This window comes from Pezoporus flaviventris, unplaced genomic scaffold (genome assembly GCF_033815535.1).
Source record: "Pezoporus flaviventris isolate CSIRO_AGI_PZ_B2104156 unplaced genomic scaffold, CSIRO_AGI_Pfla_v1 ptg000005l, whole genome shotgun sequence".
NCBI classification, from domain to species: domain Eukaryota; kingdom Metazoa; phylum Chordata; class Aves; order Psittaciformes; family Psittacidae; genus Pezoporus; species Pezoporus flaviventris.
This window is the reverse complement of record NW_026892553.1, coordinates 3,340,240-3,365,579: the sequence shown is the minus strand read 5'-3', so window position 1 is coordinate 3,365,579 and position 25,340 is coordinate 3,340,240. Positions and strand designations below refer to the sequence as shown.

At 46.9% G+C, this 25,340-nt stretch overlaps 1 protein-coding gene and 1 long non-coding RNA gene across 4 annotated transcripts in view; one reads left to right on the top strand and one right to left on the bottom strand.

The window, feature by feature from the left end:
• Window positions 1–1,161: 1,161 nt before the first annotated feature.
• Window positions 1,162–2,606, bottom strand: POU3F4 (POU class 3 homeobox 4). Its single transcript, XM_061445692.1, has one exon. The coding sequence runs from the start codon at window positions 2,499–2,501 to the stop codon at window positions 1,392–1,394; it is 1,110 nt and encodes a 369-aa protein (XP_061301676.1). The 5' UTR covers window positions 2,502–2,606; the 3' UTR covers window positions 1,162–1,391.
• Window positions 2,607–3,383: 777 nt separating this feature from the next.
• Window positions 3,384–25,340, top strand: part of LOC133265315 (uncharacterized) — a 70,256-nt gene continuing 48,299 nt past the window's right edge. For all 3 annotated transcript variants that reach the window (XR_009741921.1, XR_009741923.1, XR_009741922.1), the window contains exon 1: window positions 3,384–3,860. This is a non-coding gene — a long non-coding RNA (uncharacterized LOC133265315). The remainder of the gene's footprint in view (window positions 3,861–25,340) is intronic.

Below are 25,340 nucleotides of genomic sequence, written 5' to 3'. Positions count from 1 at the left end.
GCAGTGGGTTATCGTGGCCGTGCGCTCCCGCACACTCACCCGCTCAGCAATACCCCTTTGCGAGTGGGTTTGTGGGCGCTGCGCGTCCGGCCCTGTGTGCAACACAACTGGGGGGGGGGGGGGGGGGGGGGCAGCTCCAGGTCAGCACCTCCCCGTGCCCAAAAACTGCGGTGGTTGTAGCATTTTAGTGACTTTGTTTTGTTTTTTTCCTCCCTGTTCGTGGTTGCGGTGTTTTGTTTTTGTTTTTCTTAATAAAAGCTTTTCAACAAATCCAGCATCTCCCTGTGACGCGGAAATAAGCTCAGCGTGAACCAAATGCGGGTGTTTGCTGTCCCTCTCCCCTCCAAAAAGAAATCATGAGCCACCCCCCACCCCTCCCATTCCTCTTCACTATCGAAACAAAATACAGAGAAACCGATTTCCGAAGCCAAAGCGCAGGAGTATAAAGGTGTTTTACTACAGACCTCTCAGTCTGGCGCTGATTAAAAAGCCCAACTCATCTTCGGAAAGAAAGCGACTGGCAAATGCCACGGGTTTGTTTGCGGTGCTTAATTTCGGATAAATCTCTTTTAAATAATTACTTTTATTATTTTTCTTTTCCTCGGGAGAAGAGGGGAGAGGTCAGGATCGGAACCCGGCCGGTTTACGGTGTTGGGAAGCTCTTGGAAAAGGAAGAGAAAAGCTGCAACAAATAAGCCCGTTTTTCAGAACAGCGCGGGCAGCAGTGGGGTGCGCGGGTCTCCGCGGGCGCGGAGGGGAACCCCGTTCCTCGGGGGGGGGGGGGTGGTGGTGGTGGTGGTGAGGGGGAAGGGCCGCAGCCGCCCTGCCCCGTCCCCACTGGGTGACATTGCCGGTGCGTGGGGAAGGGAGAAACGTTTTGCCTGCTCAATTCGATACAAATTAGGTCACAAATATTGTGTACAGTTTGTAGTAAAACACCTCAGACATTTAAAAACGCTATATAAGTCTTTAAAAATGCAAAACTAGTCTATTGTAAAACAGATTCACCTGAAATACAGCTGATATAACCAAGGCGCTGGAAGGTTATTCATAGGCACACATCTGTCTTTCCTTTTCTGTCGGTTTTCTTTTTTTTTTTTCCTTTTTCCCATGAGTTTTTTTTCTTTTTTCTTTTTTTTTTTTTTCCCCGTTTTATGTGTGTTTTGTTTTTGTTTCTTTCCCCGTTCGTCTTAGTCGTGACCGAAACCAAACCTTGTCTGCGAGTAAACACCGTGCACTGATCAGCGGAAAGGTCGGAGAGAGAAAAAATATTGCCCAGGCGGCGGGCGGGGAGCCCCCGCTCCGCGTCTCCTGCCTCTCGGAAACCATAAGTTAAAGCCCCGGCGGAAAATCCGCGCTGCCCGCAGTCCTGCCTGCCCGGACAGCCCCGGTCAGAGGTCGTGGCAGGCCGTGTCCGTTTTCACGCCGTGGGAATAGACGTCGTGCTGCGGCTGCTCGCCCGGCGGGGTCATCCGCTTCTCCTTCTGCCGCCGGTTGCAGAACCAGACCCGCACCACCTCTTTCTCCAGCTGCAGGCTGTCTGCCAGCGAGGAGATCTCCTGGGCGGCCGGCTTGGGGCACTTGAGAAAGTGCGTCTCCAGCACGCCCTTGACACTCACCTCGATGGAGGTGCGCTTCTTCCTCTTCCTCCCCTGCGCCGCGATCTTGTCGATGCTGGTGGGGCTGCCGGTGGAGGAGTCGGCCTCCTCCAGCCACTTGTTCAGCAGCGGCTTCAGCTTGCACATGTTCTTGAAGCTGAGCTGCAGGGCCTCGAAGCGGCAGATGGTGGTCTGCGAGAAGACGTTCCCGTAGAGGGTCCCCAGGGCCAGCCCCACGTCGGCCTGGGTGAAGCCCAGCTTGATGCGCCGCTGCTTGAACTGTTTGGCGAACTGCTCCAGCTCATCCGAGGTCGGCGTCTCCTCGTCCGAGTGGTCCTGGCAGTGGTGCCCGCCCAGCTCTCCGTGATCCCCGCCGCCCTCGCCCCGCAGCCCCGGGTGCAAGCCCTGCGCGGCGGCGGGCGGCGGGGTCAGCCCGCCGTGCTCCAGCATGCCTCCCACCGCGAAGCCCGCCTGCGAGTACACGTTGAGGGGCTGCCCGGCGGCGGCGGCGGCAGCGGCTGCGGGGGGGGCCAGCGAGGCGCTGTGGGCCGGGCTGGCGCCCCAGGCGCTGGGGTGGTTGGCGTGGGGCGAGTGGTGGGAGACGTGGGGCGAGCGGTGGTGGATGATGGCGCCCAGCTGCAGGTCCTCGCGGCCCGGCTTCACGTCGGGCTGCTCCAGCGGGCCGCCGGCCAGCGCCGAGGGCCAGGGCCCGCTGTCGCTGAGGCTGGTCACCCAGTGATGCCCCAGCGGGTGCCCATTGCCCGGGACGCCCTGCAGGTACTCGCTCTGCAGCAGCTTCTGCGGGTTGCGGAAGGGGCTCCCCTGCTGCATGCCCGCGCCGTCCGCATGGGCGAGCGAGCCGGAGCCGAGCAGGCTGTAGGGGTTGGAGGCGGCTGTGGCCATGGCCGCCGCGCAGCCCCCACGAGTTATACTGTGGCGGCGCCGCCGCTTCAGCCTTTGACATCCACCGGCACGGCGGCCCGGGCAGCGGCCGACCGCCGACTGGCAGCAGCGCCGCCCAATGGGGCCGCGCCGCCGGCGGGGCCTCGCCGCACGGGCCAATGGGAGAGGCGGGGAGGCCGGCCGCGGCGGCGAAGGGGCGGGGCGAGGGCGCCCGGGGGCCGCGCGGGCCCGAGGCAGGAAGTGAATCACTCCGCCGGCACCGGGGGCCGGGCGCGAGGCGGCCCCCTCCGCTTAACTCCTTCCGCGCCGCGCTCCGCTCCGCGCCGGGCGGGGAAGGGAGGGGAGGACGCGGGGCACGGCTTAAATGGGGAGCGATTAGCGCAGGGGGAGCGCGCGGCAGAGGTTAAACGGCGGCGCCCCGGCGGCAGCCCCGCGGGACCACCCCTGCGCAGCCGGTGCCGGCCTCAGCCGCGCCTCCGGGACTCTCGCTGCTTCCCCGCCCCCGCCCTGCCTGGCCCATCGGTCCGGGCGGGCTGCGCAGTTCGGTGCTCGGTGCCCGCGTCCACCTCCCCGCTGCGCGCATCCCCCGCCTGCCCCGGGCTGTGCGCTCCGAGGTGCTGTCGGAGAGGCAAAAACTAGGTGGAACCCCCCCACACACACTAAAGATAATAAAAACAGCCCCAAAAGGCTCTTTCCGGTAAACCCCGGTGGTGCCTCTCCTCAAAGTTCGCAGTACGGAACGCACGGGCGCGGTGCGCTGCCGCTGCGCGCCTGGAGTGCGGTCCGCGGGGAAGGGGGGGTGTGTGGAAATTACATTAAAAATCCCCCAAAACAAACAGAGAGAAAGTGGAAAATAAAGGGGGGGGGGGGGGAAGCGCGTGCGGTCCCCAGGCCCCACCAGGGGGGATGAGGGGTGGGTAGGTGGGGGGAGCTCTGTGCCCCCCGGCTCGCCCGGGCCCGGCGGGCAGAACCCCAGCGCCGTTCCGCACTCGCGGAATCCCGCCGGGGCGGCAGCGGGACCCTCCGCGGCGGCGGGGCGAGGCAGAGCCCTGGCACCCCCGGCCCGCTCCCGAGCTAAAAAATGACCTTTCCCTGCATAATTTTGGAGGTAACCTAGCTGCGTAATTATATTTGCACTTACAGAAGACTGCATCAGAGTTCCCTTATTGGTTTGAAATTCCATTAAATATATTGCAAGAGCTCCTAGGTTAAGCTTGATTTAAATTTGCATACATTTTCATATATTTAGCAGAAATAAAAGAAGGCTTGCAGCTACCAGAAAGTCATTAAGGCATTAGTTTCTCTGAGAAGACAGATCTGAAGAAAATTCAAGAAAATGAGAAAATAGATATAAATAAGGTGAGCGCTTCTCTGATTCCTTTATAGCCGGGTAGCGTCGCTTTCCTCATTATAATAATAATAATCGCAATAATTTCTCGCCGGGGCTCGGGCAGGACGCAGCGTGCGAGAGGGGGCAAAGACAGGGATGGCCCTCAAAGAGCAGGGGGTGCGTGGCTGGAGGCAGATCGCGATATATCGGGGAGGCGGCGGGGCCGCCGCTGCGCTGCGCACCCGCGGCAGCTCCGCGCCTGCCGCAGCCCCGGGGGCAACTTGGAAAATAAATGAAAGAGTAAAGTTTGCCGGGAGAGGGGAAGCGAAGAGGAGCGGGAGGAGGGGGGATTGGGGGCGGGAGGTGGAAAATGTCCCCGGGAGAGCTCCGCGGCGAGGGCTGGGAGCGGAGCGGCGTAGCCAGCACCGCGCCCGCGGAAGGCGGGAGGGCACAGAAAGAGTTATATCAGCAGCCCTCTTTCTTTTTTTTCTTCCCCTTTCTTTCCATTCTCCCCCCCACACACACCCCCCCCGCCCTCCGCCTTTACAAGCTTCTCGAAATAAATATCACCGGAGCGGGTGGGAGAGAAAAAATAACATAAAAATCAAAAATGCGCACCGTATAAAAATGTAACTAAATTATTTAAAATTAATTTGCACTTTAACTTCCGAAAGCATTTTTCAAATCCCATTGCCCGTGAAAATAGATGTTCGGATCCGCCGTTTAATTAAGACGGAGTCTCTTAGCAGGGAAATAAAACCCCGAACGTCCCATTTTAATATTAGTTGCGAATGTGTCTAAGGCAGAGCCTGGCTCCGCGGCACTCCGCTCCTGAGAGCGGAGCCTCTCATCCCGCCTGTATGGTGTATTTTATAGTGTTTTTATCTGCATATAGTTAAATCTTCTTGCTGTTCTAAGTAATCTGCTGGAGAGGGTTTCTTTAGCTCTTTCCTGTCAGTCTAACTTCCCAAGTGTAACAGATGCCGCTCTCAAGCGGTCCTTTCTGCTGCTTTTCTTTATTCAGCCTCGCATATTTCTCCCCATGATCTGGGTTTCCATAGAGAGAGGAATAAAAGGGGGACCATGGCCACAAATCCCCTGCCCCATGCAGAATAAAAGAGCCTTATTCAATAGACGACCCCGTCTGGACATGGGAGAAAAATAAGTACATGCAAAGCTACTGTTGCAAGAATTTGTAACTTATTTTTCATAGACTGAAATCCATTAAAGTTTGGGTTTTTTTAAGGAAAAAAAAAAAAGAAAAAGAAAAAGTTTCTGGTTTGGACCGGGCGCTCCATCCCTCTGCCCCCGGGAACCTCCGCACCGGCGGGACCCGCATTTCCGCGACAAATAACTCCCTTTAATATCTATTTTTTTTTTCTGCTAAATCTTTGGCATGGAAAAGATCGCACAATGGCTGAAGGCAGCCTACCGTCTTGGGGCAGCTAGAAGTCGCTATAGAGAAAAACCCCCGCTTTGAAGTGGAGGAGCCGTGATTGTGCCGGGTCCCCCTTACCCGGAGGAGGCACAGGCGGGACCAGGGGTCCGGGGCTCCCCCGCGTCCTTTCCCCTTCGTGGGCAGCGGCCCCCAAGCGTGGAGCCGGAGGGTGGGTGCACCTCGGGGGCTTTTCCCGGAGGCAGACCCACAGATGCCCCTTTAAGAGCCATAACTGAAACGCGGGGTGCGTGTGTTGCGGGTGTATGTGTGTATGTGTTTGTGTCCCTAAGCGGCTCTATAGGCTCTTCTCCATAGGTGGGGACCTAGGAGAGAGCGAGCCCAGAGCAAGAGGAACGGGTTTATTATCGTGGCAGAGCTGATTTTATTGTATTTTTTTTTTCCCCTCATTGTTCATCTGCGGGAGGGGAAAGGAAAAAAAAAAAGAGGGAGTCTAAAAGAGGTTCGTTTTGATTGTGTTTAATACAGCATGAAGCTCGGAGCGGTAAGCTGTGGCTCGGTGTCATGACCTCTATATTGAAAACTTCACCTTCAACACAAGTTCACTTTAGAGACAGGACGAGTTAGATTGCGCTTGGTGGGAACAAGTGCAAATTTAAACCCAGAGTCAATCAGAACTGGGGTGGGGGCTGGGAAAGGGCAATTTAAGCGGTTCTGAAGGCAGGAGTTAAGGGTTGCATTGTGTGCATCGAGGCGCTGAAGCCCAGCACCCATCACCTCGGCGAGCAGGGCTGGGAGAGCAGCTCCTGGGTCTCCGGAGATGCTCTGTGAAAACCCAGCCTGCATGGGGGACGGTTAGGAAAAGAGGAATTTGCAGGGTATTAACAGAAATTAGCCAATGCCGACACAAGCTCAATTAGTCCTTTTTTCTTTTTTGGTCTCTGTTGGCTGCTCTTGAACGTGAGTAAACGCTGTGCAGGGAGAGAGGAAGGGAGCCACGGCCAGGAGATGGACTGACAGATTGCAAATTCAAATAGTCCTAATGTAAGAATGAATGCAGCCCCCCCCCCCCCCTCCCCTCTCCTACCCCCCAATCTCTCTGAGCACCACCAGCCCGTTAGTAATAAGCCCGGCACGGAGGGAGCGTGGCTGCGGCGGGGCTGGTCCTGCGCCCGGAGAAAGGCTAGGGAGGGACAATAAAGCCAGTGCCGGGCAGAGAAATCACAAGGTAAATGGCATTTGTATTCTAACTGCTGCGGTTTCTAAAGCGTCTGGGGAGGCTCCTCGCTCCCCTGCTCGAATCGCCTATTATTATGATTACCATTATTATTATTATTATTATTATTTTCCACACTGTTAATGTTTGAAAAATGTACTTGCTTGAGGAAAAAAAAAAAAAAAAAGAGAAAAAAGAAAGAAAAATGTCGTTCATTTGTGCTCTACCACGTCCTGTTCAGGTCACTGTTATTTTTTAGCTGTGTTGGTTTGCATCAGGTCTTGTCTTGAACATTTGGTTGATTTGCAGTCGAGAGGGGAAAAACCCCGTAGTGTTATATATATATATTCCTGGAAGTGTCTCCAAAGTGCGTATTTTTACCGTGGGACCGGTCTTGCCGTTTATTAAATCCACGTATGGAAGCGTCGGGGTTTGTTGGGATTAATGGAGAAATGTGGCTGGCGAGCGGGGCTCCGGCACAGGGTCCCTTCCCTGGGCGGTTTTTGGCAGCTTTTAAGGTCACGTCAGGAGTTAATAGCACCGCACAACACCGCGGAGCGCTACTTCCCTTTTACGTAGGCACTTTCCTCCCCGCGCCGCTCACACGGGCGTGATGATAAGGACGCGCTCGTTTCACCCCGGCCCGAAATCCCGGGTGGGTTTTTGCGAGGGGTCCTCACCCACCCGCACCATCCCCGGCACCCACCGCCGGGCACCCACGGGCGGGCCTGGGCGTGGATCCCGCTCCCCCCCCCCCATTCTCCCAAACCAGAGGCCGTTCTGTCTGTATTTTAGCAATAATCCAAACAGGGTTCCTGAAGGGACAGATTTCTGCTCAGACATATTTAAACGGCTGGATTTGGAAACGCACTAAATGGCGTGTTATCTAACCTCTGCTGGCCAACGAGACACTGAATAGCTCCATTCCTTGGATGACAAATACCTGCGCTGTTGTTTGTTAGCTTGCTGAGCAATTTCACTGCGGTCGTTTCTTTCTGTTGCTGTTTTGTTTAATTTTATTTATTTATTTCAACCATACGTTTTCGCGGCTTTAACATTCAGCATGCAAAAGCATCCAGGGATGCTCCCGTTTCTGCAGGGGGGATCTAAACGCCTCCTGCATTTTGAAGCTCTTCGTCATTGCTAAGTTCACACGTATAAACACACGTTATAAACACGTAGATGGTACTGCTAACTCTTTGTTTTCTCGCAGGAGAAATTGTCACGCCTTGTTGGAAAGTTTACTCCCAGTTTCAGCCAGGTCGCGCCAGTCAGAGCTGTTATAAACCCTGAACTTTCAGGCCAGGCTGTGCTGATAAAAGGTGTTTCCTTCATGAACCGCGCTTGGGCGAAGCACAGAAGCTTTGAGGGGCCGGGACGCGGATCCAGGGCCCTGACGGGCACTGCCTGGGCCCGGCGCGCCTCGGGCGGCCGGTGATGCTGGAGCGGCCCCCCCCGCCCCGCCGCTCCCTTCTATGCCGCGGCCCCACTGTGGTCCCCAGCAGTAACCCGGCCCCGCAGAGAGAAGCTGAGGGGCTGAGCCCTCTTCAGCCGCTCCTCCCCCGGCGTGCGAGGTCCCCTGGCATCTCCTGGTACCTTTTCTCATCCCCTACTCCGCATCAAGGCACAGGCCGGTAAAAGCCTCTGGAGGCTGTAGAACCCCTTTCCCGGCCCTTCCCCTCCTTGCTTTCCCCTCCGGAGGTGTGGGGGCCGGACAATAAATAAATACACCAGCGCGGTCCCCGGGACAAATTAAAGCGCGTTCGTGAGAGTCGCCATCAAAAGGGGGAGAGGCAGCCCCTCGGCTGAGCCGCCTGTAAGGAATAAATAGAAACAATTCCAAGTCGAGGGTGCTCGGGGGTAGGGAGGGAGCCGCGCCGGGGCAGGGGTTGCCCAGTGCCGGTCCCCGTTCCGCCCAAGACGTGCACTCCGCAAACTTGTGATGAAATCACGGGCGGTATCGATTTTTGGTCCTTTTTTTATCATGCTTCAGGCATTGGAAGGTGTCCCTCTTGGGGATGGAGGAGGGCGGGAAGGAGCGGTGCAACGAAGGCTCTGTTGGCCATTGGGACATTTCATAGTTTAGAATATAAACAGCGTGCCCCAGGGTCTCCCAGAGAGCACAGGGACTCCGGGAGGCTTGAGCTAACGCAGTGGAATTGAGGGTTTAGCGATGCAAGAGTTGCAGGTACCACTTTGTAGGCCCTTCGCGGACCCATCGGGGCACCCGCGGGATGGTGAACCGTGCCCGGGCCGCTGGTCCCACTCGCCCCGGGAGAGCCGGCTCCCCGCCTCGGACAGCACATTTTTGAATTGCCACGTTCAAGTGTCTCCTATTTGCTGCTCCTCCAAACTGTTTAGAAATTACTAGTAGTGGATAAGTAAATTGCAAGTAAACCTAGTGAATTAGGATGATTCTCTATCAGTTTAATTTATGTTTTATAGTTAGTTTAGCCTTCTGATTTGATTGCCTTAGTAATGTGAATTGCCTACAGCTGCTGATGATACAGCTTTAATTCTGTTTTAAAGGTCATGTAAACATGTGCCTGTAGCATAAGGAATGCAAATTCAATTCCCTTTTAATGCTTCCTCACATTCACTTCACAGCCTTCACCTAGAAAATTAGCAGGATTTAATAGAAATCCGTTTGGATGCAGGAAGAGCCCCTCACCCTCACGGGCGGGGCTCCCATGGGGCCACCCCACACCCGTGACGCCAACACCCGTGGGCTTCCCACGCCCGTTTTGGGGGAGATGGAGGCGGGACAGAGCCATAATCAATCATCATCTCGGAGCTTTATTTAGCTGCAGGTAAACAACACCAGCCTGGGGTATACCGGGGCGCATTGCGAGTTGCCCTACCGAGGAGTGGGAGCACCAGGCAGGTGTAGACCCGTGCGCTGGGCTGCTGTACAGCTGCGTGTTCCCCTTACGTCACGGGGAAAGACGGTGCTTGGAAAGAGAAATTGGGTACAAATATTTGGTTTCAGGTGAGGTGGGGCGCGGAGGTTTTCCGCATTAGCGGGAGGAGAAGCTGTGCCGAGATGCCAAGGTGATAGGCTCAAATGCGAGACGCCTGCGCCTTGAAGACAGGCATTTCCAAATTAATTTTTAAACACAGGCAGCCCTGAGCTCAGGAGAGATGGCTTCACCCGCGGTACTCCAGGGGAAAAGAGGGAAAAAAGGAAAGAAAAAAAGAAAATTATATCTTCCCCCCCCCTTCCCCCTGTTTCAAAGGGTTTTAGTGAAGTTGCTGGAAGTTTGGCCGGGGGAGCCTTTGAACGGACGGGCTCTAACGAGTGGGGAAGGGCGTCAAAAAAAGACTCTGGAGACGCTTTGAACAGGGAACGATCTGTCGCTGCACAGCGGAAAGGGTGAGGCGGTTTCGGTGGCCCCTCCCGCCGCTGAGACCCGCGGGGGGTCCGCACCCGCGGAGGATCCGCACCCTCGGGGAGACTTTCTCAAGAGGTATCCCACTGCTTTTGGTAACGGGGTCTTTCCCTGCTCGCTGGGAGTGCTGTGCGGCCCCCAAACGCCTCCCGACCGCTGATGGGGTGCGGTAGGCACCCCCATCACCCCTGGCTCCCTATCATCCCTGCCTTCCCAGCCCTGCCTGTGCCCCGTTTGCCGCGGGGATGGTGTGTTCTCCCAGAGCTCTCCCCCTACACCCCCCGGAGGTTGAAGGCACCTGCCCCCCTCTCCTTTCCTTTCCAGGCTGTGCCCAGCTCATCCCTTTGCAAAAAATAAGTGTTTATTTTTTTTTTTGCAAAAATCTGAATACTTGTAGTAACAGCTCATTGGTGATTCTGTTAATGTTGCACACCTCATTAAATAGCCCCAAACATAAGGAGGTTTAAATGGCTTTACTGAAGTAAAAATAGCATAGGAAACCACCTATGGTACTTTCATCAAATAATTACTGTAAACTATATACATATCGTGAGAGATTCCTTTTAAGCAATCTATTCATAGAACGCACAGGGGGTTTACTTAATGGCTGAAATAACTTAGAGCGGCACAACTTGCTTGAAACATCGAGCCACGCTCGTGCACTTCCTAATACGTTCCTATATGTTTCCCTGAGTGTTTTTCTTCCTTATCTTTTTTTATATCTGAAGTTCTATTCCCCTCCTCTACTCCATGTATTTGATCATTTTTTCAAGTCCCTTGGCTGAACCAATCTCTTTTCATGCAGAGGATAAAAAGAGAAAAACTTCAAAGTAGGTTCAGGTAATTAACAGCTGAGGGGAATATAATCTAAACCATAGGCCCTGCTTTGCACCCAGGTCTGCTTTCAGAGCCAGCCGGCAAGGGAGTGCCTATTCCCTATAGCATCCAAATCTGCTTCCTCTGAACAGCTTTGCCAGGCCTCCAGTTATCACATCTGCATTTCAAACACCATGTCTCTGGCATTAATTATTAATTAGCCTACAGTCACCCCAGAGGATTTAAGTTCCAGCCTGCACATACTTATTCATTGACCTCTATCTTAGTTTTTGTTGGAAAAAACCCACTAGAATGCTTAATAATTTCCTTTCTCTCAGACCCTCTGTTCTGGTTTCATGGAGGGGAAACAGTATATTTTCAGAGATGGAAAATCACAGGGTCGTCTAGAAATTTGTTTAGAGCAAAATGCTACGTCAAGAGTTTGAACAAACCATTTCAAAAGATTTAGAAGGAATTTTGTGCAAGTATTTTTACCTTTGGCAAACGAATTTCTGGATTCCCCAGAACCAAGAGATGGTGGATGCAAATACCACACAGTTTGGCCCTGTGTGGAATATTAGTTAGTGTGCACTTTAAAAATACAAACCGGATTTAATTACCGGGTAACACATTTACATGACCAAACTAATGCAACCGTTTATTTGAAAGCTCTGGGGTTACACTGCTGTTGGCACTAGTAAGAATGAAAATAACGCGGTCACAAGGCACATGAGTACTTGGGCATTAAATCTGCATTTCATCCTCGGGAATATGGAACTGGAGAAGTATATTTTGTAACTCTTTTGCATCACTACCAAGGTAGTTTGGAAGATGCTTTTTAGCCATTAGAATAAGAACGTATCTTAGTACTGCTTTCTTGGCCATCATGTATCTTGATATTAAGGTTCCAGAGGTAAAAACATCTCAGTAATCGGGTAGGAACTAGGTTATATGATTTTCCTTTTTGCAATGCTACATGAAGTTCAAAGTGATTGCTACCGTTTGGGCGAGCTGTGTACTGGGTACTGCCTTTTGTTAATGTATTTTAATACTGCAATGTCCCAACCCTCTGTTTGAGTCCTGTTTCAATGCTTTTTGCAATTACCCATGGATAAACTTCCTTAAATATTGCATGGTTTCTCATTTTTTATAATGCGGTAGTACTATCCCAAATAATCATTGAAACATAAAATATTCCTCTACTTTGTTTCCCAAGGAAGTGTTTAGTCTGTAATCACGAGGTCAGACTGGTTAACTTCTATGGCAGCCTACAACTGATTTTTGAAACAATTTAATCTATGCCTCAGACTCTTTTAAATATCTGCTTATTGAAGAATATGAAAAAGAGGTCTGGTGCACAAACATAACGCAGTTTATGGGCTATCTCAGTAACCAAGAACGCATTTTCCCAAAACTGCAGCCAAACCAGCCCCTCCTGTAAAATCCTAAGTCTTGTGTGCCTGTGCTTCAGCAAATGGTCCCCTGAAAATAGATGTAGGGACTAATGCTGTTGACTTCCATGAGGGATCTCTCTCCTTGACTTTCCTGAAAATTCTAGATTTGGCTTGTTAGTGCTCTTTCATTATTTGCACATTTTATGAGGAGATCAGGGGAGAGTTCAGCGTTAATGGTGAATATTCTTGCCTCTGCTTCAAATATTCAGAATAATCCTTACACACAATTTTAAAAGTACCTCTTTCAGAAAGAAGAGAGGAATACTTCACATTCCATTTCCAGAAAGATTATTCCTGTTTATAACATAACAGAATGTATCGTGATGGTGAAGAGGGGAGTAGATCTAGACTATTTTAATGAGATGCCCAGGACCTTTTAATCCCTTCCACAGTGATACTAATACCAGCAATAGCAGTGATAATAGGAAAAAAAAAATCCTAGTGTGAAACCAGGGCTGGAATCTGTTCTTTGTAAATGTCAGAATGTTTCTGAAATTAAAACTTAGCTGTTAATGTGGCTCTATACCCTATGAATATTAAAGAGGAATAAGGAATAAATTTCTTCCACAGCAGAGTGAGATGTTGTTTTAGAAAACAAATCACATGGCAGCTTCCTTTGCAGTGATATATCTGGTGTGTTTTTAAAGGATGGCTATGGCTAAGGGCTGCTGGGTTGGGATCTTGCTGGTTTGAGCCCTCTGATGCTGTCTTCTCTTTTTCTCCTGTTGTTTTCATTTATTGACTGGGATTCCAGGTTTAGCCAGGTTCTTGAGACAGAGGTTCCATACCCCAAGATTGGAAAACTCCCATTACCAGTGTCATTAAGTTACCTTTTTCTGTGGTTATAGTGCTAGAAATGAGGAAAGCATGAATGTACATATTACAATGGGTTTGACATGTTGTGAAATATTTGTACTGTTCTTGTTATGAGACATGAATTTCCATAAGAAGCCTATTTTATGGTTCATTTTATATATATTTGCATTTATAGTTTTCCATTAAAGTTTAAGCATTTTACAGTGCTGGTAAGACCTCACCCTTGGCAAATCTGGAAATGCTTTGACCCCTTTCATACCATACCCTTCGCTTTTTCCTTTTAAAATAACTCATGCAATAGTTTTGCAGTAGTGACTAGCATCCACCAAGGGCTGAGCTGTGACTGCATTCTGTATTTTGAATGTTTCATGTGAACATGTTTTGAATCCAGATTTGTAGGTTGCAGATCACTTTTTACTTAGAGGCGCCAAATGGGTAATTCTGATTTTCAATTACTTGGAGAGTGATTACAATAAAAGGCTGTTGATGTCTTGTGTGCTTAAAGTCCACAAACATCTCTTGATAAAGTCCTGGTTGCTGTGTTGAAGGAGTCTTACCCTGTGCAACTTACTTGTAGGTGGGGAAAACCCCTCTTACACTAACAAGAGTAGGTGAATGTAGAGATCACTGTAGATATTACTGTGTCAGCAGAGATGGGTTCTTATAAGATTAAGAAGAGTATGTGGGGCCTGACCTTCAGCTGACATAAATGGGCATTTTTGGGGAGCTAGGCTGGAGATCTGTGTAGTCTAATGAAAAGATTGTAAGAGTGATTATCAGATTTACTTTGCATAACGTCTGAAATAATCTAAGCCCTTATAAGATAGTTTGACTCCTTTGTGGTGTGGTGTAGTAACGAAGCCTGACCTCTGATGTGCAGAGTATGTAGTGTTCCGAATGCGATGGGAGCATGAACAGAGATTATCATGAGGAGTCAACAGACACCTGTGACACAGACTGTGTGACAGCAGCAAGTGAATGGTGACTTTGGCACGGTGACCATTACCTGAGGTATTCCTGCAAGTGCTGTGTGTGTGCTGGTAGCTCCAAAGTCCACCTTGAACTCTCCGTTTCCCTGAGTAAAACCATATCAGGGCTATTCCTACTCCTAAACTTTGCTTTTAGCTATCTCAGTCCTAAACCCCCCTAAACGTAATGTCCTTAGACCCCTTGCTGACCCCAGCCTGGCACTCCATCTCATAGCATGAAAGCGGTTGTGCTGTAACTCTTCCTAACGAAGCAGTGAAGTGCTCTGGGGCTGAGCCTGGCAGTGCTCCAGCCTGCAGCCCCCCTGCTTGCTGTGAGAGCAACCTGCAGCCGGGTTTTGTGATGGTTCCTGCCAGGCAGCGCCTTGGTACAGCCGAATACATCCTGTCTCTTGACCTGCCAGCTCCACCCCGAAACACCCGGTCATCGTCCCTGGTGTGCAGGGCTTCCAGGGCCATGCTGTGGCAGTCCTCTGCAGCCTTCCCCTGCCCAGAGCCTCTTTGTAAAGTTCTAAAAGACTTTATAGAGTTTCTCTTCCTCCATCATATAAGTTTTCCTCTTTCCTTTTTTTTTCTTCCCTTTCTTTTATTTTTTCAGTTTCTTTTTTCCTCTCTATACATAAATCACTGGGACTCCATTGACTGCCTTTGCTGTGGGTTTGGCTTTGTCATAGGATGAGTTAATGGGGCCAGCCAGACACTTAAGGTAAATTCTCACAGTTTGGGTGACTTTCTATCAGCTGGGAATCCCGCCCACTGGTTGCAAATAACACGCTTACTGCAATTAAACACTTCATTGCCAAAATGTGAACAGCATATTTGATAATTGTTTGTATACATAAAACAGCTTGCGCAACCCAAAGAATAAGAATGATCTTTGGGATTTTTTGCCTATCATTATTATTACTGTAAGTTTTTAATCGTAAACCAGAAAGTATGTGTGTGCCATGTAGCTGCCGCCATCAAATCACATGTAATGCTCAGTGGTAATTGTGTTCATAATTATGGAGTTAATTAAATTTCTGTAATAGTAAAAACTGGTATATAAAAAGTCTCTCAAGATTAAATGTTTTACTTAGGGAGGAATACAGTTATTTGCAATATTTAATGAAAAGAAAGTAGTTCTCATATGCAGGTGAGTTTTAGATTAATAAAATAATCTTCCCAAATGAACCTTCATAAACACTATTCCAAACAGAGTATGGTCTCACACAAACCCCATGTATTCTTGGAGCACTCCTGGTTTTGCCCTCTGAAGGAAAAGCAGTGTGCATTGAGGTATTTGCAAACTGGAGGCACATCTTAAAGGAGCCTTCTGCTGCAGCTTCAGCATCTGCATCTGCCAAGCTTATAAGCTGTGAGAAATGCATTAGAAATGCACTGTGGCAAAATTAGCACTGCTACTAACAGTGTAGTGTGGTAACAACATCATGTTAGAAGTCAAATTTGGCGTTTCACCTTAAAGGAATGGTATTTTATTTGCTTTTTTATGATCCACTGGATGTTTTAATGCCACTTTAGGCTAACTTCAGGGCTGATTTACAGATCACTGATTCCACAGGGGAATCACAAGATGGAATACAATACAGAATGTGGACCTGTATGTCTACTATCTTTATCCTGTAGATTATCAACTGATCTATTTTTGGAGAGAAAAGAATAAGAGTAAAAACTCCCACTTTGTAAGGTATTGTTTGTAAGATAATATATACCCTGTATACCTCACCATGGGCAGGGTCATCCCCTTGAAAATGAGAAAGGATTGATAAAAATGTATTGGAATGCTCCTTTCTTCTCTTCTCCTCTCTTCTCCTCTCTTCTCTTCTCTTGCTACACTGTGGACAAAGGAAAAACATAAGGGAGAAAAAATTGCTTTACCCATTATAGCTCCAAGTTCAGCTGTAATTTATCATCACTAAGAAAAATAATTCCTCCTTTTTCCTAGGCAGGAAAGTATCTTTTTAAGTATACTTGTTGCAAGAACAGTTGCAGTTAAACATTTTTAACAATGCAATAGTATGTATTTTGCAAAGAAAGAGTCCTATGTCAGCTAACACAGTAATGACTCGGCCCTGTAGGAAATCGAGCTTTAGTACCCCTTTTCCAAAAGGGCACGTATTGAGTTTCATTATTTTCTACTAAGATTCACAGGAGACTGTTTCTTTTAATATCCTGTTTTTACCTACTGACAGGATTGGCTCGAACACATAAAATATAAAATATTGAGAATTAGACCTCAGGTCCTTCATCTTTGGCAATACAGAGTTTCCGTTTGCTGTTCTTTTGGTTAAAAAGTTGCCTGTTTGTATTCAGTTACTTGACCGTATTTTCAATATTATTGATGTGAGCTGATGTAATAAAAAATGGTAAAGTCGCCCCAAACTGACCCAAAGTGCAGGGGCTTTATTTTTGTTATTTCTCCCTTCCAAGAGTGGCTCCCCTCCCCCAGCAGCCGCACTACAAAGCTTGTTGTACAGGGACTCCATTAATCCTACATTTCCTAGATGGTATCTGAGGCACAGTGGGTTTCCACAGAAATTAATTTGTCCTGACAACAGGCCTAAAGATTGGAGTCCAGGGATCACTTGGCAAATTCCCTTTAAACTGAGCACAATAATAAACAGAAAGCTGATAACGACAGTTCTGAAAGACCACACAGAGGAAGGACCCCGAGTAGAGTTGCTCGGTGTGGATCTGCGAATACCTCCGGTAACTGGCAGCCGGGAGCTTTATGCTTGATAGGAAAATGAGCGCAGTGATTTATGCACACTTTAATGTCACAGCACCGGGCAGAACTAACTTCTTCTAGTAATGTGCATGATCAACTCTTTCTGGAACAGTAATAAAAGTTAGAGACCGATCTGTTTTAGTCCATTCTTGTTTGGTATTCGTATGAATGGCTCTGTGGCCATTTTCCATGTCTTCTCTATTTTAACGTAGCTCTAATTTGCTCAGTACTTCTTACGCTTGTAAACTCTAACAGAAGCTGAACAGTGGTAACGTAACAACAGGAGGAATGAATCTGGAAAGTTTGCCATCTATTGTAAAGATTTTTTTCTTCAAGATTCTGTTAGCTTTTGGGTTCAGTCATCTTCTATGCAGTAATTCCTGATTAAGAATAGCAAAAAGCATTTTAGACAGCATTATTTCCTGTTTGCTTGTTTTCATTTGTCTTTGCCTTTGGTACATATTTAAACGCAGTTGTTTTCCTAAAGTTAAGGTATGGAAAATGGCCACGTTGGAAATACAAACTAATACAGTAAGTGAATAAAGAAACATTCACTGGATATTTTAGAGGTTGTCAAGATAAGAGCGCTTCAATCTCTGACTTTTGCCAACACAGAACTTAGAGTTTTATTGATAATTAGGATTTGTGGTGTGTCAGTAAACCTCTGCCAGCTGCATTTCTGAAAAAAGGCCTCGTAATATTGAGTTAGGAGCGATAGAGGGATGTTCAGTAAGACACATGCTGCGTAACTTTTCACTGCTTAAGTTTATAGTCTGTAATAATTTAAGTAACAAATTAAAAAAGGAGGACATTTTCAAAAGCTGTACAGAAAATGGATTTTGGTTACTGAAAGACACCTTGAGAATAAATTCTAATTTTGTTCTCGATGTCCAAAATGCATTTGGAAATAACAGCCTCTTGATACAGAGAGGTCTACGTAACCATGTTAAAAGAAGGCAGCTAGTGTGCAATGGTTCTACACCTAAACAGCATGAGTCACGTTTGATCTATTTTAATAGCCCAGATGTTTCTCCAAAGATGGAAATTCAGCACTCGATATATCCAACCTCAGCAACAATCCTTAAACGCAATGCCCCCTCCACAAACTTTTCCGTGTATAGAAACACGGAGGCTGGAGATGAGCAGCAGTACTGAAGCTGCAGATGGGCTGTGCCCAGGGAAGGCAGGAGCAGGAAGGGGACCCAGTTCCTGTCCCTCTGTCTCTGCTCCATGGTGGGGTGGCGGGATGCCAGCGGCTGGGTAGTCACGGGCTTGGAATGCTGCTGCCCTTGGCATTGGTGGTACAGAGAGCTTATATAAAAAGTTCTGCCTTGCATGCTTTTCCAGCAGAGCTCATGGCAAGACTATCCTTGACTTTGATAAGTGCAGCATCCGACTTGCTATTTAAGAGCTTAACAAGCTGAGAGGTGGGGCTCTATTATACTGTTGGAGTGGGCTGCATGTACCACACCTCCCTGCTGAAAAATAAAACCTTTTGCTCTCATTATTGGCTCTAAATTAGTTTGTACACTACAAATTAATCGATTACGGCCAACCTACTTTGGAAATGAAATTCAGGATGAGAAGCGCAATTTGTGTTTGTCACACTTAAAGAGCTCTATTGTACTGAAATGCAGAGGATTTGAAAACAACTAGTTTTAATGCTTTCTAGCTCCTCTTTCTAGAGTCTGATGCAAGAGCAAATTGGCTTGCTGTGCCTTTTAGTTCTGTAAAAGAAGAAACTGAAATACAACCCTCTGCTTTCTGTATCAGAATTGCTCAATGCATTTCAGTGTACAAGCTATTAATTTTTCTGAATTTGGATCAAATCAGACTTTTTTTCCCCCAGCAAATAGTTCTCTGGCTTGCTTTATACATTTGATTCAAAGGGCTGTGTATTATTTGATGTTCTTAGGAGATAAACAATAAACTTTTGAATATGTTTTTTCCATTTGAATACAAGCCTAGGGATGCTTCACCCTGCATCCTAAAGCCTGATTTCCCCTGGGACTCATTATCATGCAGCTCACACGTTCAGTCACCTACACTGTTGAACTTACTATCAAATAACCTTCGAAATGTTACTAGTTATTACGTGTCAGAGGGCAGATTTATGATAAACTAACTTTGAAACAAAATAATGAATTCTTAACGTTCTGTTTCCAGCAGCATTTCTGATAATTTTGTTGGATTTAAATTTTAAAACAGTAAGTTGCCTTTTTCTCTTATTCTATCTTATAAAGCAGCTCCCTCCCCTCATGAAATTTCTGCCTCCTTAAATATGGTTTATGATGATTTGAGCACTGCCTATAAAGAATAAAAATGAGAACATTCGTCTGTGAGCTACCAAACTGCCCACTGGAGTTCATTTGTGATTAAACTTTCATAGCTTTCTAACTTGGTGAAAGTTAAATTAACTTAACCCTTAGCATAGCCCACCGGTGTCCAAAATACAGCTGTGTAAGAGGTGTTTAAAAACAGAAATATTTTCTCCTTGCACTTATTACTGCCAGTATTTTGACTGGCAGTAAACTTGACAGTTTCAAGGAAGGTTCTTGTATTGGAGTGGCAAAAATCAATAGTGTCAGCTCCTCAGATAGCAGAAGCATGGTTTACAGCAGACAAGAAAGGCTGCCCAAAAAGGTTTTCCAAAAGGGTGCCCTGAATTTCAGCCCCCAAAGCCCATATTTAGGGATCAAAATAATTGGCCAGTTTTCAAGAAGGGCAAGTATGACTTCAGGGGATCTATAGGCACTTGGCCTCTTTTAAAGGGTAGCCAGAGAGATCATGACTTTTAATGAGATTGTTTCAGAGGGATGAAATTCAGGTAGATAAATACTATACAGGCATTTTTGAGGTGATCAGAGTAACAAACATCTGCAGATGAAATCTGAAAGTAGACTATGTCAAAAATTAAGTCTGGCTAATTTGGAGAAAAATCAGTGTAGCTACTCTTGTTATCAGTGGAATGGGTTTTTTTTTTGTATTTCAGATAAGTATCAGGCAGATTAATGTCTATAGTATTTTCATCTTCTACTAGACAAAGTGTAGGCTTTGAGATACTGCTCATCTGTGATACTGCATGAAAAGTGCTTGACCTAGGGTAGCTCTGTGAAGCTGGAGGATAGAGCCACCATCTTCAGTGCACTCTCTCATCTCTTTTGCTCCACTTGCCGTGATTATGGTTCTCCAAGGGCATTACGGGCAAAAGTTCCATATCAGGCTGCCTATTAATATTTATGCAGCAATTCAGGAGGTAATGCATTGTTAAAATACAAGTTGGAAATGAACCAAATTTAATCACTTTTAGTGCTAGAAATTATCTATTTCTACATCAGATAGAAGAGGAAGGCGGGCTATCATTACAACATTTCTTTTTCACCAAGTTATTTGCAAGTTCCACCATGGCTTGTGTTAAAAAGGCGATAAATGCTACTTTGTAGATCAAGTTTATTAAAGGAATGCAAGCTCTATGTTTGAAATGTAATGCAAAGAGCTACAACACATTACAAGTAAATATATACTATGTCTGTATAGTAGTGCCATGTCAGTCTGTCCCTGTCTTCGTAGGTAAGGACTGCTCACACGCACGGAGGCCAGCGGGATTTGCCCTTTGCTATATGCAATTCCTCCTGCCTAAATGTAGAAAGAATATTTTTATCAGTGATATCACTTCATTTTTGCAGCTGTCTGCACTCATCAGGTTAGTAATATAAACTCTGTCAAAGACCAATCTCTCCCTTCCACAGGCTACAAAATCCACAATTATTATTTAGAGTTAAACTCCTAAGAAAGTGTTTCGTATTTAAACTGTTCAGCCCCAGGAAGAATTGTTAGCTATTGTTATCTGAGGACCTCTTACAGTCTTGCCTTGGTTAAATAAGACTCCTTTTGTTTTCAATAGGAGGTTTTTTTTTTTTCTAAGAACAAGTTCCTAGCTTTCATGAAAGCAAAATAAATCCAGCGAAAGTAAAACATTAATTAAAATGTATAAAAAAAATGAACCCCAAAATGTTCAAGAAAAGCATGGAGCTCAAATAGAGCACTTTTTTTTTTTTCAGGTCACTTGGCTTTCTGATGTCATTTGTGGCAGATTCGTTAGTGTGGCTCCACCACGTTCTGTTCTGAACCATAACGTGATGGGAGATGATCAAAGTGAGAATGCTAAAGGCTCAGGACATTTAAAAAATGTTCTATTCTGGAAATTGTTCTAAAACTATGAACAGATTACATTAAAAATCTGTGGTTGCTCATCGCCCTTTTTTAGAAGGAGCTATTGAGGAGTTTGGGTAAACAGCCTTTAAGTCTTTATGATGGCAGGCTGAACATTTCTCCAGAATTTTAGGCAACCCAAGCCTCTCTGAAATGTAAGATAACCCATTTCTGCTGTTAGGCATGTTGTTTTAATCTTTACACTTGAAAGTGGTAAGCATATGGGTCAGATCACCCACTCCTGCTAATGGACACATTTCCGTGGACTTCAGTGTCCAATTATGCCAGCTAAAGATCTGACTGTTGCGGGATTTTATTTCCTTATTTTTCTTGTCTTCCTGACCTTTGACCTTTTATCAAAGGAATGCTGTCTATAACATGATAATAATATGGAATTCTGAGCTCAGTTCCTAACAATATATATCCCAAAGAATTGTAAAGATGCTCACCTTTATACAAAAAGCAGCTGATGAGCCATTTCAGCCTTGTGATTGTCTTTGCTTGGCACAGGGGCAAGACACAGGTAACTGCCTGGTGTTGCGGAGGAATATTAAATGTTTTTGCATTTCCATGAAACAATTGCTATGTGGGATGAATGAGTAAATAAACTCATTGGCAAGTCAACAAAATGACAGGTGGCCATTTTTCCTAATTTTAGATGCATTTTACTGCTCAGGAAAGTGAGAAATTTTTGAATTTTTAAGGGCTACACACTCTGGTGCTCTTAATCAGTGCTAGGATGTGGCTGAAGCTGGAGGCAGAAATATATAGGCAGTATGACACCTTAGGTACATAATGGAGCTACACAAGAGTATAAGAAGGATTTAGATCTATAAGCAGGATTTGACTATCTATTTTGATTTATGGGCTGAATATAAGTGTGTATTTTAAGGAGCCATTACAGTTTGTGATTTGAAATATGCGGAGGGCAGGCTTCTCCTCAACATTGCATATGAAAGGGTGCCGCAGGCTTATTGCACAGGCATACATGCTTCCTTATAGTAGAGAAAGAGGCAGAAAATAGTCTGTAGCAAGAAACCCCTTCACATTGAGACCTTCTACACCAAATAAGTGATGGAGTGTTTAGGAATGACATGATCCATCACTCGCTGCAGCACTGGCTGAGAAAGTAGAAAAGGAAAGAGATAGGGAATACCTATGTTGTACTTCACTGTAAAACATGTAGTCCAGGTGTATTTTTAATGTAAACGAGTGTTGTTGCTGTTGGTAGGGACACACAAATGCTTGAGAAGGGCTGGGTCTTGTAGGTGCAAATAAAGAAAGGAATGAGTAACTGCTGGGGCACTCGGCCAGAGCATGTCTAGAAACTTGGATGTACTGAATATTGCTGGAGGCATAAAGGGGCAATCACTTGAAAACTATAATGAGAGATTTTGGCACTTCCAGCCTCCCCTGTCCCCCATCCTGCTGCAGACATGTAGCTCCTCTTCTTGGGTGGCAACAGCAGTTGCAGCTGGTGACCCTCATTTGGTGCCCTCTGGCTCTGCCTTTGCTGAGGCTCTTATCATTTGGACAAATGCTGCTCTTGTTTACAATAATGTAAATTTGGAGTAACCCCTCTGCCATTTCTCCAGTGCAAATATTGCACTCTGTGTATTTCCCATCTCCTCCTTCACACAGATGGAGCCTGGGAGGCGAGGGAGGAAGGCTGTCCTTTCCGAATATCCGTGCATCAGCCTTTTCGGCTGCAAGCCCCAGGTGACTGCACCGGCCATACATTCGATCTTTGTAGATATGGGAGCTGCTGTTGGTCTTTTTACCCCCCCCTTGTCTAACAGCACTTCCCTTCCCAGCTCTAAACCCAGCTGTAATACAGGAACCATGGATGCAGCCCTCAGTTTCTTTACTGCACCTCATTACTGCTGCTCCAGCCCTGAGAACAGGCTGCCTGGCCATGACAAACCGTGTGCTGGCGCTGTGATTTGTGTAAGCTCAAATTTTCCACTAATTCACTTATATATACTAGATGGAAAACACAGCCTCGGGGCTGCTATAAACCATGCTGCTGTAGCCACAAAGGGCCGTCCTGCCAGCTGGGGAATCGCTGGAGCATGCCGAGTGCTGGGACTGGAGGAAGGAGTGGAATCGAGTTTATGCACTTGTCAGAGGAGCTGTGGCATGGGAGTGGGTCCGGCCCCTTTGTGCAGTGGTTACAGCCCTGTCAACTTGGGTCCTTGCACCGGAGCTGGCATGGGGACATGCTGGTTGCATCACGGGCGGGAGCAAATGCTGTGCCATGACCACAGTGCCGACTCTGGGTGAATGGTGACTGCCTAAAACGAGCCATTATTTTGGGAAGCTTGTTGGAAAACATTGTGACCTGCTCTCCCCTGCTTTTCTGCAGCCTCGATCCACCCTAGTGCTTTGGTTTGTGCTGCAGTGCAATTCTGCAGCTCTAATTTTCTGTATAACCCACCAATAGATAATTTAAGAGTGCTTTCTTTTAAGAACAGCAAGTGTCACATTGGTTGACTCCCCAAATGATTGCTTGTCTTGTTACAGATAGCTGTTGACCTGTTCCTTTAATGTTACAAGTCTGCATCTAACTGCTGTCTTAATCCAACCAACTTCCTTCTTTTTAATGAAATTGTCCCTTTAGCCCTTTTCCAGGCTGGCTTTTCAACAGTAACGTTAGAAACAGCCTGCTCAGTTCTTTCCTCTGCTAACATCTTGCCCAGAGCTAACTTGCAGCTTCACTCTGTCAGCTGTAAGATATAGATATACTGTTGTCTTAATTACTCATATTTCTCCTGCTGCTCATAATTCTGCTTGTTCCACCAAAGAGCTCTTCAGAGAGCTTTACTGCTTCCCTTTCCCTTTCTTTGGGGGTTTAAAGGATGTCTGCAACATCCTTGCTGCAGAGCTTTGGTGATGACAGTGTCCTTTGTGGAGAAGATTTAGGGGGATGGGAGAGCTAAATACGAATGCTTTTAGACTGCATCTCTGTTAAAAGAGAGAATACATATAGTACTACCTTGCATAACAGAGCATCAGGGAGTGTGTTTGGCAAATCCCTTCTCTAATGAGCAGCAAGGCAGCTGTTTCTTCTGCAGCTTAAAGTGTAGATGCTGACTGTCAGGGGCAGGGTTTTCTTTACTCTCTCTGCCACTGATTATCCATGTCTGTATCTGGCCAACTGCTATTCCCCTAAAAATACTGCTGAAAAGGGACTGGACACTTAAAAAAATACTGCTGTGCCATAGAGAAACTGCAGTCCTTTGTGGTTTCAGCTCTTTCTGTTATGGTTATATGCTACTGTTTCTGTTATCTAAATTAATTCATCTGTCTGCTACTGCAAGTATTGCATGTTGAGTAACAGAGCAGACTGACGATATGATGTCCACAGCTTTTTGGCAAAGGTTTGAACAAGTTCTGTCATAGAGGTGAGCTCTCTAGTGGGGTACACTTTTGGTCAAAGTCCGTCACTCCTGACTATTTAGGGTCTACTTTCAATTCTAGCAGGCCTCAGGTCTTGCACGGTTAGATAGGTTAGTGGCAGAATGTATCTTAGTATGCAGCTGGTTGTCTTAGTTCAGCTGGCTGGCAGGTTCAGGAAGCTGTGCTGTGGGTTTATTGTTAATTGAATATATTAAGAGCCTGTCAAACTGCTGTGGTTGAGCCTTTTCCATCATAAAGCTTGTCGTGCTAGTGATATGGTGGGAGGTGAGACTGGCCAGGCTCTGCTTTCCACAAGTGGGGCTGGAATCCTCCACTCTAAGTTTTATTGTGGTTGCTTTTTAATAATTACCTGGGGAAAATGCTGTGCAAGTATATAGGAACAAATGTTTTGGCATCAGAGCAGTGAGAGATGGCAGCACCAAGGATAATGCACAACTCCTAAAGGTTTATGCTGACTTAATAGCAGTAATAGCCTAATGAACAACAAGCTGCAGTAAGTCATGCCCAAATTCTTCCAGTAGCACGGATGTGACTAAAATGTCTGTTAAAGGAAGCAAGTGGAAACAGATGAGTGAGCTCAGTGAGAGGAATTAGAAATAAAACATACTTGTGTTATGTATGGAGGAATAGCATGGAGAAAATAATTCTTTAAGTTAGCTCTCTGCTCCTGAAGAGCTGAAAGGGTTCAGAATAGCTATCTTGGACAGCAGAATGCAGGTGGCAAGTAGGTATTTCTCTCTATTTGCTCAAGGTTTCCTCTTGGAATCCCTGCACTGCGTCCTGAGAGCATCTCTGAGGGCATGGTGGTTGGGTTAAGTAGGTGGTCATGCAGCTGCTTTGGCATCTAGTGCATTCTGGCAGCTACTCCACAGTGAGCAATTTTCTGCCCAGTGCATCTTCTGCAGTCATGTTGGACAAATGACTTGACCTTGTGCCTCAGCTCTCCAAATGTAAGGATGTTTCCCTGTTAACACCTCTCTACAAACCCAAGGGCTGTTAAAAGAAGTAGGTCTCGTGACTGTGTGGTACTTGGATGCCATGGTAATGTAATTAGCTGCACAGCAATCTTGCTAAAA

Coding starts and splice junctions, on each gene's coding strand:
- POU3F4 (XM_061445692.1), bottom strand. CDS start 2,501: ATGGCCACAGCCGCCTCCAACCCCTACAGCCTGCTCGGCTCCGGCTCG.